The sequence below is a fragment of the Telmatherina bonti genome (assembly GCF_933228915.1).
Source record: "Telmatherina bonti genome assembly, chromosome: 8".
In the NCBI taxonomy this organism is placed as follows: domain Eukaryota; kingdom Metazoa; phylum Chordata; class Actinopteri; order Atheriniformes; family Telmatherinidae; genus Telmatherina; species Telmatherina bonti.
In genome coordinates this window covers 22,167,813-22,181,809 of record NC_136626.1, presented here as the reverse complement: position 1 = coordinate 22,181,809, position 13,997 = coordinate 22,167,813, and the positions used below count along the sequence as shown (strand labels likewise).

Here is a 13,997-nt window from a genome sequence, read left to right as displayed (position 1 = left end):
TTTACTGGTTCTGGTTCATTCCGATATAGACTGGAGAAGTGTCACGGGATGGTGATGGAAGCTTTTATCTAGCTGGATAGAAAACTGACTGAATCACTTTTTCCAGCTGAGAAAGAACAACAAAGACTACCTGATTATGGAAGATGTAAAATGCCCCCTGAGGCCGTTGTTGATGGAGACTGGAGCCTACTGGGCTGAATTCCTGGCAGCGTTTGCATTCACTTCAGTCTACATTATTGTTCCACGGCTGCAAAGCGTTTGGAAAATTGACCCAAAACAGACAAAAATAACTGAAGATGTGAAGACAGATTTAACTGTACAATGGGTTTATGTGTAGAAACAATGAGAGAGGAAGTGCAACCTTAACAGTATGATGCCATGCCAGTTAACCCAAATGCTTTTGCAGAAACAACTCCTACAGCTTCAGCTGCTTTGTTTGAACCCTGGGATCTGTTTAGATGTATTCACAAGCAATGGTTAGCATGAAGCTAAAGCCTTTTAGATCTTAAATGACCAAGTTGCAGCTCTCCCATTTCCACATACAGCATGTGTGTGTTTGTGTTTACACTGTGTAAAGCATTTAGTCATGTTTGAGTGACTGCTTTTGAAGGAGAATTAAGGACCCCTTGAGGAATGATTACAACCAAAGGAAAGAAGGGATCTCAAGCCTGTTGATAATGGCATGATAAGACTGCTATGGTTGGCCATGATACAGATAAACATCTAGCACATACACACACATACAAACAAACCAGTCCACACATACAATAATTTTTTTGTATCCGCATCAGCAGAGAAACACAGACATAAACAAAATGTTCAATCAGATATTTCACAAGACAAGCACTAAGTATGTACACACCAACATGAACACATAAGGGATAATGAGAAAATGCCTTAACAGGTGAGTAACAGCATGACGTTTTAGGCCCAGGGTAAATCTTCCAGCTGTATAAAGTCTGGAGAGGACATCCGGTTGAAAATACTTGCATGCTCACATGTGCACACACCCAGAGGCTTCACACATGGTATATTTATTCTCCTTATTCATTTGACCTGCTGAACTCTTGTCATAGGGAAGTATTTATAAATTATAGTAACCTCGTTTCCATGTCTTACACTCATATTTCAAGTTCCTTATCATCCCAGACGTTTCCCTGGTGGGAGTTTTATAAATACGAAAGCAATTATAAATGGGTCTGAAATGAGAATGTTTCCCTTCTCTTATGTGCCATTCCTCTTCCCCTCTCTTTCCTTACCCATGCTCAGGTCAATGGCCAGTTCCATCTCCATGATCCCAAAGCTGGATGCATTTGATGGGAAAATGTTTGAGTTTCAGATAGGATTAATTATAGTCTACTACACTGTGTTATCCTCCTTTAATTCCTCTCTCTCTTGAGCAAAGAATAATTTGATGAGATAATTTTTTCCCTTTAAAATCCCATTCCCATTGCGTGTTTGATAATTGAAGTATCATCGTATATAAAGGTTAAATCCTATTAAAACTGACATGACAAGCTGGCTAATCCGTTTAGACAGATCTGTGCCAAACTGTTGTCTGGAATTATAACCATCTGCAGTTCGTTATTGTCAGTGGTTCCTTTGTTTAGAAGTTATGAGCATTATTAACTTTTTATAATAATAAGATGACTCCAATAAGTCTGACACAAAGTGGGCAAGTTATCAGTACTGATAATGTCTTATTTGAAGTTCTGGATGTTACAAGACAAATCCTTAGAGAAGGCATAGGTTACAAAGAGTTAATTTTTCTTATTGTATTACTAAGGAATAAATATTGGATCACAGAATGTTTTGATCTGTTTAGCAATTTGAACTCTAATTAGACTAAATTTCTTCCAAATGATGTCAGCCAGACCAGGTCAGGATGTTGGATTGCTTTCTTATCCAAACTTCCCAGTCTCTGTGCTTACACTTGTCCTACTGGATTTTTACACACATATACATAGACAACTAGACTAGTGCATGAAATCTGCAGTTTCTAGTGCACAAAGATGTGATGATATAGGGTTCGTGACATGTCATGATTCAGTGTGAGTAGGAGACTGAGAAAGGTTGGCTTTAGGGTTAGGGATTGGGTTTTTGTTGCATTTGAAGGTGGCTCGGATATTTGCTTTGGCTTACAGCACAGACATATGTTATGCATGTACACAGAGAAGTATGCGAATTCTTGTGCATACATGGGAGACAGCCAAGAAAAGGCAGTATTTGTAAAGAATGTGTATGCTTATATATCTAATTTATCACACATGCATACATTGCTGAACTTGGCTGCTGTCTGTTGGTGGATTGCTGGAGCATGGGAGAGTCTGTTTGTTAATCAAAATCGAAGACAAGAAGCTGCATGAGCCAAAACCGGACTTTTTTTGTTTGTTTGCTATTTTCACTTTTCATCCTTATTTTCCATATGAACAGTCTGTTTTTGAAGGACAAAGCTTTTTATATTTGGTAACTTATTTGACTATAAAAGAATAAAAAACTTCTACATCACATAATAACAGAACTGCATCAAAGTCAAGATTTGGTGCAATTTGGTGCTACAGGCTGTCCTGAACTGAAGTGCCCTGAGATGACACTGTTGTGCAGTGGTGCTATACAAATAAAGCTGAATTGAACTGAATTGAATTGAATTGAATTGAATTGAATTGAATTGAATTGAATTGAATTGATGGAAACAGAAGGATTGATTAAATTCACATTAAATCACAATTATAATCATTGCATCTCAATTCATTTAAATCTGTTTACGAAAGTTTAAGTGTTTATTTATGGACATTATTCCAACACACAGCTCTGTTTCTGATTGTTGTTTTCACAGATGATACTGATTCTAGTCTTTATTTTGGATACCTGGCAAAAAGAAAAAAAGTCTTACCCCATTAGTGTGTCACAGTGTGTCTGGTGTTTATGTGTATTTGAGTACAAACATGCATGCAGGTATGTAGTGCATAATAACGCTCTGCATGGTACCAATCAGATGACATGAGCACTGAAGATCAAAGAGCAGCTGACAGGCAGACAAGGGGAGTCAAAGACAGATATGAAGCAGGCAAAGAAAAATGTAGACAGATGGAGGAGAAGGAGAACTGGCCTGAGACCCAACCTGCACTCTGTAAAGCTCCATTCGACCTATTTTCTGCTCCTTTCCCCTTTGTTGGTTTCTTTTTTTTTTTTTTCTCAAATTTTCCAGCTCTTTTCACATTTTTCAGTGACCCTCTTTTCCATTGCACAAGGGCATAAAGGTAATTCAGTGTAGTAAGTCTAGAAGATAACTCCCAGCAGACACCCACAATGAATCCTTCCCCCCCCCCATCTTATTATGTCCTTAAGAGTTGAGCAGGCTGTCACAGTCTTGGCTAGCCAACCATGAAGTGGCCTTTCATCTCTTTACTGACAATCTGACAATCTACTCTTTTACTTTAAATGAAGGCTGTATTACGTTTGGCGCCGCTGAGAGCTTAATGAGCGTTCTTCTCACACAGGAAGCCATCATTAAACTGTATGGGACTGAAACGCTGGACATCATATTGCTGGAATGACTTCAACATGAAGCCTTTAGGTTTAATTTATGAAGTCCATTTTACAAAATTATGCCCATCACAACTGGTAACTAACGGTCAAGCAGCACTGCAGCAATGAGGCTAGTTGATCATTGGCGCTATGGAGTCCTTGTTACCACATGATGCATCTGTTTGACTTTAGATAAGTTGTACAAGCATTTTGTTGTTGTTGTTGTTGTTGTTGTTTGTTTGTTTTTATCTTTATTGCTATTATAAAAAAGGAGAGCCCTAAATCTGTCTCAACACACGACATGAGTTTATGATTATTGATTACCATGTTATTATTAAATGATTGCACCACCATGCCAATAAAAGCAGAGACCACAGAAGTCACAACCTCACAAACTTTGCTTCACAAAGACTAAATGTATAGCAGTCATTCATAACGTCACTCTCCTCCTGAAAAAAACCCAAAACAGTTAAATGTGTTTTGTGGATTAATCTCAGCAGACTCAACTGGATGATGTCTGAAATCACATGCCAGACATGATCTGTAATGCTGGCATAACGGGATCTTGTTCTGCTTAATTTCTGGTAAAACTTCCGATCTATAACAGCCCTTCCTTATGAGCCAAATTCTCAAAAAATGAAGAAAGAAAGAAAGAAAAATGTGCATGAAAAAAGAATTTTCCTCATTTATGGACTTTTATCTGGTTTCATTTAATGCTGCACGAGTAAACAAACCGCACGAATCACTACGTAATCAGTTAATCAGTCAAACCAGCTTACAAGGAATCCATGTTTCTTTCTATCCGCAGACTACAGGACTGGTCCATGCTTCACTCAGGTCAACAACCAGATGTGCCAGGGTCAGCTCAGTGGAATAGTCTGCACCAAAACCCTATGCTGTGCAACCATTGGCCGAGCATGGGGCCATCCCTGTGAGCAGTGTCCCGCCCAGCCTCATCCCTGCCGACGAGGTTTCATCCCCAACATTCGCACTGGAGCCTGCCAAGGTCAGATCTCTCTCTCCAAGTATACACACCTGATTGACCTCCTTGATGAAGGATGTATGTTACAACACATATACAGCTGCACACAACCACAGCGGTAAACATCCTAACCATCACTTTACCTATCATCATCTCTACTGACATTCCTGCTGCACAACATCCTCAGACTAGTGTTAACAGACCTATGTTGAATGTACACGGTAAGCTTTAAATACAAATGCAGAAAAAAAAATAGTGTTCGATGAGTAAGTCTTTCAGTCATATCTGCCTCCCAAAGTCATAGTATTAGTTCATCTCCCTTTCAATAAACCACATATGGTTTATAAAGGATGTATTCTTTCATCTAATAATAACTAAAGGACTCACTAAAGGATAAACCTTCCTCTGCTGTTAAAAGAGCCCTTTACTTCCTTTATAGCTCAAATTCATCCAAATAAACCACTGAGAGTAATAGTTGAGCAATAAAAACAGTTCTATAAAGAAAGAGTGACCTCACCTCATTTCTGTAATCACAGTTTTGGCATGAAGACCCCAAAGTTTAAACAAAAGTCGAGAATTACAGAGTGAGGATAGTATTTACCAGGCATGGAGGATCTTCCAGACATAAAGGGTGCATTTGGTGCTTTTTTCTAACATCACCCAGCTGAGAACGTCTCTTTTTTTTCCAAGTCACCCTACCAAGTCCTCAAATCTCAACTCACTGGAGAACCCTCTTAAAAGTCAAAATTCCCCCCCCAAAATTCTTCATGTCTGTCCAATAATCTACAGCCCTGACTTGACCAAGTAGGAAGCTTGAGCTTGCATCAACATATGACACATGTGGAGGTCATGTCCCCTGTAAAATGAACCCGGCCAGCCCCTTTTCCAAACACATCACCCGAGCAGATGGCAATGAATGATGTCTAAATGTCGCCATGGTGGAAGACTGTTGTATGTTGCACTGATCTTTACAATGTGGCAGGATTTTCATCATGTAAAGGCTTACATTACAGTAAGAATGTTGATTACTGAACTTAATGTTTATTACAATGGGAACAAAAAGCAACAAATGTGTTTCTTTGGAACTGATATCCACAATCTCAGTGCTGTTTAAGTCAGTCAGTCTTCTCTGTGGGTTTGCTTGTTTGGCAGCTTTGTGGCAGCAAACAAGCCTTCCTCTGCAGGGATAGATGGTTTACCCAGGTGTGTTTATGCAGATCCAGTGACACAGGACACTGCTTGAACTCATTTAGCCATGAAATTGCAAGCAAGTGATTTTGCATGGCTGTGGTTATGGTGTAAGTTAACACACGGACCAGTTTATATCAGCTGCTTGTGGGATTCCATGCTCACAACACTAAGAGCAAAAGAAACAATTTTTCACATTTTTTTCCCTGTATTTGCATAAAAAAAGGTTAACAGATATAGAAATATGAAATATGTTCACATATCGATTGTAAGACTTAATTATATAAAAAAAAATATGCACACAATATTTATATTAAAGAAAAACAAGAATATAAAACTGATTTTCTTTGTAGTTTTATCACACCTAAGGTCACATTTCATTTCACACACTGGGGAGACAAAGCTGAAAAGGCTTTGAACCCTTTATAGATGCTGCTTGTGGTGACATTGGGTAAACTGGGCAAACTGTTGATAAATCAGTTGGGAAACTAAGAAAAGATATTGTGACACTAAATTGTGTTTTAGGTGAACTAATCCTAATCCACTTTCCCACAATGCTGACTGGTTGTCCTGTTATGCTCCACAAAAAGAAACGTGTTCATCCCCCGTATGCTTTTAAGATTACGAGACATTTACCTTAGGCCCATCTCAGTACCTTAGAGGCAAAACCTGGAAGTAAATCATCCACTTTAAAATGGTTTAAACTCAATTTGGCACATTTTAAAACTTGTTTATGTCTTAATATAATTAATCATGTTGTACGCTTAATAAAACCCTCAAATATATCTTTTCATTTTTTACTTAGTTGAGTTTTGACAGATCCAGTCAAATAAAGCAAAGAAGTGAGCTTGATGAGAAGTTTACTGGTTGTGTGAAGTCATGAGCAGATTACCAAACAAATTAACTTATCTTATGACTATTTGTATTGTAAAGAAAAATAATATATAAATGAAGATTTGAGTCAAAAAAAAATAAACATAACATTTGCAGATATAATTTTTAGGATGGCTTAAAATGATGGTATGATGTTACAACCATTGGCCTTAGTGGGTTAAATGGCTCATTTTCATGTCAGCCAAGTTCTTTGGTTGGCATTAGTCATTTATTTCTTCTCAAAGAATAACAATGTTTAAACTGTTCTACATTTGTGAGCCTTTGTCTTGTGGATGTGTATTAGTAGTGAGGAGTTTCACTCAATAAGTCATTTAAACAAGTTGCAACAAAAATTCGGATACAGAGGCAACATACATGTGTTTATTATATATTGATGGTTTGAATATTGAGTGGAATCTAAAAAGTTTCAACTAAGTGTGTTACAGAGATAAAGGATGAAGTAACTCGAACTAGAATCTGATTAGAGCCTGAATCTTGATGTAAATAGTTATTTATGTACACACACCTGATAAATGAGTGCACATATGTTTTAAAAGTAATTACAAGGTCCTGCACATGATACAGTAACAGAGCAATCCACCCAGCTTCATATATAAGTATGTATGAATTATTTATGGGGGAAATTTAAAACACACACACACACACACACACACACACACACACACACACACACACACACACACACACACACACACACACACACACACACACACACACATCTGGAATCTGTAAGTGATTTGTATGTAGCTCCACAAGTTTCTTTCCTTTTGTTAGAGGTTTGCCAGTATACCACAATAACTCTATGAGGCCCACATACCACCTCTCCCGCTTTCTTTTTCACTATCTGAGCTTTCTTTGGTTCTCTGAATGTCAGTTTTTTCCCTCTTTCTAACGAAGCGCTCATATGCACACACACACACACACACACACACACACACACACACACACATTCAAACAAAGGCAATGTAACTGCCAGAAAGCCGATAGCAACGTCTATTTGGCAGGAGTACAAAGCACACACGAGCAGGAATCCAAATGTAAGGATTCCACTCGAGGCTCCACATCAGGATGTCGGCCAAGAGTCGCTCTCCTTCTCTCTCAGACTTTTACATACAGATTTCTTCATTTCTAAACCACACATTTAGTTTTTTAATCAGCAGCAAATGAATGTTGTAGATAATTACTAACAGGCAGTATGATAATACATTATTGTGGTGTGTTGCATGTGCATGCAGGTGTTCAGTCACAATACTTGGATTGTGATCATGTGTTGATGTTGAAGTTAATAAAAACCCAGAACATATGAACACACACATCCGTATCCACAGTTTTTACTGGAACCCACCCACTGACTTATACCCGATACTGGTAAAAGTGACTCAGACTGAATTCTGGGGAAAGTGTATATTTAAAAAGTAATTTCCCGTTGAATCAAGAGTTAAAGTAGTTTTTTCTGGGCACAATCGCAGACATCACAGCCAATGCCAAATGAGTCAGTAAAAAAAAAAAGTTTTAAAGCAGCAGAACTGCAAATGTTGCTTTGAACAGTTAATTTACCCTTTTAAGGTTTTGGTTTAATTAAAAGCATGAGATGCTGTATCTCTTGAATCGTTTTGCTTCTTCTGACTCATTTCTGTAACTGGCTTTCTTTTTTCTTTTTTTTTTTAGATGTGGATGAGTGCCAGGCAGTGCCAGGTCTGTGTTCTGGAGGCAACTGCATCAACACTGTGGGATCATATGAATGTAAATGTCCTGCTGGCCACCGCCAGAGTGAGACCAGCCATAAATGTGAAGGTGAGTTTCATCAAAGCAAGACTCTGAGGAGGAGCTGCTGACTGGTTTAGTCATTTTTAAAAATTCTGAAAGAAATTTTTGTTGTCCTGACGGAGAGTTTTATGGTCATTGTACAGAAATTGCACGAGTCTCTGCTTTGCACACCAAAGGCATTGTCTGGGTTAGTATTAAAAACAGGGGATGAAAGCTGAATGAGTTGGGCTTATAACCTACTTTGTTTTCAGAGAGAAGCCTTCAGAGGATAAAGCTGGACGGAGAGCCCTTTATTTTAAAGAAAGAAAATTAAAGTCTTCCTATCAGAGTCGGGAAAAGATAAAAAGAATCCAGGTGTCTGATAAAATTCCCAGACCTTATTGCAGTCTATAATGACTTCACTTAAATAATTTCTAATAATGCAGGATGACAAAAGCTTTTACTAAGCAACCAAAATACTGCCAAACTAATCTTTTATATATATATATATATATATATATATATATATATATATATATATATATATATATATATATATATATATATATATATATATATATATATATATATATTGAAGTTAAGACTCATGACATCTTTAAAAGAATCCAAGCATTTCACAACAGATAACTTTACACTAGAACTGTGGGACTTCATTCAGATTTATTTGAGCTAATGGTGGGACATTCATGTACTGTACATTTTATGACGACTGCGGGTTTTCTGGAATCGGTCTGACAAATCTCCACGGGTGCTTAAAATGTGGCAATGCGTTTGAAGTTAAAGTAGGCTTGACATGTGCACATCAGCATGCACTCACACACACACACACACACACACGGAAACGTGTGCACTCTCAGCAGAGCGGATTCACGTTACAGTGTGTTGATTGGATGGAATTTAAACAATGCCCAAACTAAACAGCCTGATATTTAGCCAGCCAGGAGTTGTGTCTGCTGGAGGAAGGCCGATGTGTTCTCAGTCATCTGGGACGATTACAGAAAGCTCCTAAACTGTTTCAGCTGATGACATTTATACACTTAAACAAGTCAAAGGCTGCACTGTATCAGTTAATATGTGTACAAATTTTTTTATCTGAATTTGACTTTTCTGTAGGCAACTTGTTGCAGAGCGGAGAGCTGCAGATAATAGTGGAAGAATACAACTGCTAGTATATGCTGGGAACTGGTGCTTCCACCTTCAGATTCATAGGGAGCAATTGCTATGTCAGAGCAGGAGGTGATTTATTTCTTAGTGAATTAGGAAGGAAATTGGATGGATGAGTTCTATAAATTCAGCAGAACCCTAGTTTCAGTTGTGGTTGTCTGGGGAATGCTACCTCGGTTAAGGAGCGAATGAGAGATGCTGAGGTCTGCTTGATGAGATATGGGTGTGGATGCTGTAGCCACATTCTGTTAGTACAGATAACTACACACAGTCCTCAGACTGCCTGAGTTAAGGAAAAAGAGCACAGAAGAGGGATTAACATTCCTCCAACTTCTTAATTCCATTAGAGTTAACTTATGTAGCAACCCTACTAGACTGATCAGAACTGGCTACTGATATGTGGTGTAAGAGAATCAGCTAATTGTGGAGTTGCTGATGGTTTCTCAGGTTGAAATAAAATATTGATATGAAAAAATTTCATTTCATTTCCTTGAACTAAATGATGCTGCCTAGTGATGGTGCAGATGGATGCAACTGAGCTGGATCCCTGATGGATTTGGATCACCATGTTGAATTAGATGTCACAAAGGCATGAGAAGATTGCTGGTATCATTAGGATGAAGGATTTTGAGCATTTACTGAAGATTTACTCATGCAAGTTTCTGGAAAATACTTTCGCCCAACACTGGTGCAAGAGCAACTCTGCAGCGCACATCACGCACATCACATGCATCCACAGCCTTTACTGATTAACTCTCCAGCTAAGACCTTAAAGATAACTAAATATTGGACTGGGCCTCCTCTTCGCATGACTCAAATCCTAGTCAGGAATTTTGGGTCTTTCTCAAATGTCAGATGCAGTGAGGGAAGACAAAACACCTCTTATTGCAGCATTTAGAGGCAGCTGGTTGATACACTGGTGAAAGATGATCCCAAACAGGTCAGAGAACTCGCTGGATTGAAGGCTGAAGCTCTTTATTGAAAAAACAACCTCACCGAGCGCTCCCACTGTGGAATATGCAGGGTTCTGAAGCATTTAAGATGAAGTGCCTTAAGATGTCGAGGGTGCTGGATTGTTTTTTGGCACAGCAAGGCACCTGGCTTTATGGTCGGCCTTTAGTCCAGACTGTATTTAATGGTGCAACCCCCCCCCCCCCCCCCCCCCCCCCCCCCCACACACACACACACACACTTTTTTTTTCCTTTTTTTTGACCGTCCCCCTCTCTACTTTTTCTGCCTCTCCCTCCATTTTCCTTCTATAAATACAGTCTTTTGGCTCAAAACCAGCTGTTAGTACTGAACAAAGAAACACAGCATCTGGGAGACTTGTCATTACACAAACGGACCTCCCTGTTTCTCTGACACTTCCAGATTGTTGCATATATGTGCAATACAAATACGCAGTCACAGACAAACTTATTTACATGAGATTTTTAAAAGAAAAAGTGAAAACATTTTGTATGAAAGGTTTTTCTCACAGACTGTTGGTCGTTTTGATGACATCTTTCCAGGTGATACACATATCCCTTTGCACACACGTGCAGTCAGTCCTGGAGCTTAACGTCCATGTAGAGTAATGTCTGGCTCTCAGTGGCGGCTGCTGACACAAGGTTTATTTGGCTGAACTTTTACAGCCTCACCTCAGCCCTCTACCTCTGCTGTCAGACACAAGTCAGCAGGGAACAGCAGCCTCTTGGCTTCCCACATTAGGCGTTGCTACATACTAAGATGCACATGTACCTTCACAGAGAACATGGACAACAGCTGTATTCTTTTGACCTTCATAGAGAGAAACTCTTGCTTACCTTTAACATTTCCAGTTAAAAACACAGAGCACACCCACATTACTATACACACCACTTCTGCATTAATGCTGTAATTGTGCCCGGCAGTGGCTCAGTCATTACATATGAATAAGCGTGACACATCGTAAAAAACCAATACTTTCTGGAACTTTACTTAGGGTTCCCCCCATCATAGAGCATGAGGCCCCCTCTTAGAATAATATAACTTGATGCCGTCATAAAGCATACCACACAGAGGTGGCCCCTGCCAAAACATTACCGAGTCACACCATAGTAAGTATAAATCATGTCAGCTTATTGCCTTAAGCGTGTATGATACCATATTTACTCCTCATTGGTATAATATGTTGATATTACACACATATGGTTCCTTTTGACTGGAATTAAACACCTGAAGATTTTTTCAAATCCACTGATTGCTTCATTGTCACGTCCTAAATCACATTCTATGTGCATTTTTGGTAAAAGTGCTGACTTAACAGGAGAATTGCCGTGCTTGCGTCGATGTCAATTTTTTTTTTACTAACCTTAACTTTTCAGATGACATTACCATTAGAGCTTTGTCAATATTTTTCTTGACCCAATTCTCAGGATTGTTCCTGTTAGCCACATGTTTGCATGACTTATAGTTTTAGTCTGATTAGATCAATCCAACAGTGATGTCATCCTGAAATAAACTCTTACTGCAACATGCTACTGCATCTTTCCAAACAAAGCAACATTAAACATCTGAGCATCAACAGACTAGATGAAGTAAGGTGTTTATGATGTAATTGTGTTTCAGATATTGATGAATGCAGCACCATTCCTGGGGTCTGCGATGGAGGAGAATGCACCAACACTGCTGGAAGCTACGTTTGCACCTGTCCGCGAGGCTATATTTCCAGCACAGACGGCTCCAGATGTGTGGGTGAGTCATGCAGACAAATAAACACACTTTCTTTTAAAACAGTTCTAGTCTCTGGTGTGCATTTCTTCACCCCCTGGCCAGCTGAGAGCTTCACATCTGGCTGGTAACTTGCCTCCCTTCATCACTGCTTCCTGTGAGTAGAATTGTAATGTGTCAAGCTGGCCTGCAGACCTGTGGTCACCATGTGCAGACCAACACACTTGCACGCACTATTTGGCCTTGGCTACATTAATGTACTGCAAAGTTAGTGCTCGTATGATTCACATGCAGCACATAACTCTCTGACACGTCCAGTGAAACACCATCAGGTGTTAATGTATCCCTGCAGTCCTCACCCATCATGGCAGCTAAAGTGAAACACAGCCAGGTGTTGTGTTTTGTTAGGCTCAACAAGGGATGGCTCAGGTTTGGTCTGCTTTAGCAAGACAGACATACTTTTTCTCATATATTCATTTTGCATATTTAAATGTCAATCTCACTATGCAATTATGGAAAAAACTTCCCCTGTGGGTTTTGCCAAGGAAAAAGCGTGAGAAGATTTGGGTTCATCTATCAAAACGAGAGATGTGCCAACATGTGGCATACAGTGAAGAGATTGGGAGGGGATGTCGATGCTAGTGCATGAGCTTTCCTGTAATCTGTCTTTTGTGTTTGAGGTAATGATTATATAATAAATAAAATATTTGCCTGGTTTGATAGAAAAATATCACAAAACAGAAAACTACAACACTGACAAAATATATGTGTACAGAGAATATGAAATGTCTGTAGTTTACTATCAAGACTCAAAGTGATGCTACCCATATTATTATGCTACTTTAAGATATCCAGTTTACTTCTGGTCAAGTTAAAATTACTAGAAAGGAAAAAAGTAACCTGTCAAACTAAAACCAGGTAAACCTGGCATACAGTCTATAATAATACCTTGTATGCACAATACCAGCATTTCCCATTGAATTTAATGGGAAATGTGTCCAAACTTTTGACTGGTACTATATATGGCCGTTTTATTTCCACATTAGTATTTCTGTTACTGCACTGATGCTGTTAAAGGGGATGAACTGAGAACTGAGATTCAGCAAAGTAATGAAAGTAAACATTTATAACCTACGATGCAAAAATGATAAAATGGAAAAGTCAGCAAACAACATGGATGGGAAATGGAAGTGTGACACTTCAAGTTACAAACAGGTGGCGTACTGGAAGGATGAAATTAAGACAAATAAGTACAATATCTGGCAGCTTCAAGTAACTTTTTTGTTTTGTAGGTTTCATGTGGACACTGCTCTGCAAATCACACAACAGACCATTTTCATCTGTCTGTTATTAAGCACGTTCCTATTTTTCTTTGTCTCCTTTCTTTTTACCCTTTTCTTCTTCTCTACCCTGAGGTGATATCTCTCCTTATCCATTATTTCTAATTTTCTCACCCAATCTTTCTTCCTTGTAAAACCAGGATTGCTCCCTCAGCCAACATTTCTGTGATTTACAGTAGAGAATCTTGCTGTTTCTTCTTCATCCTTTTTTTCTCTCTTTTAATCTTTTAGAAGCAGGAAGTTTGTTCTGATGTGGAGGCTTTATATTGTGGCCAGAGTTGTGTGAGACGTTCGGCTCTGTGGTAAACTAGGTCGGTGGGAGCTGGGGGGGGGGGGGGCTAACAGTAATCAGAGCTTTATGCCCTGTCGCATGGTAGAGGCATGAAGAAAAGAAGACCTGTCCAGTCAGTGAGTCTGTAAAAACACCTCAGAAAATGAAAGC

The 13,997-nt window shown here is 39.0% G+C and overlaps 1 protein-coding gene across 1 annotated transcript in view; it reads left to right on the top strand.

Annotated features, from left to right (window-relative positions):
• Positions 1-13,997, top strand: part of fbn2b (fibrillin 2b) — a gene marked incomplete at its 5' end in the record, with an annotated part of 59,269 nt that overhangs the window by 21,109 nt on the left and 24,163 nt on the right. Inside the window, 3 exons of the mRNA XM_079245097.1 lie at positions 4,337-4,534; positions 8,261-8,386; positions 12,114-12,239. Coding sequence (XP_079101223.1) covers positions 4,337-4,534; positions 8,261-8,386; positions 12,114-12,239 — 450 coding nt within the window. The remainder of the gene's footprint in view (positions 1-4,336; positions 4,535-8,260; positions 8,387-12,113; positions 12,240-13,997) is intronic.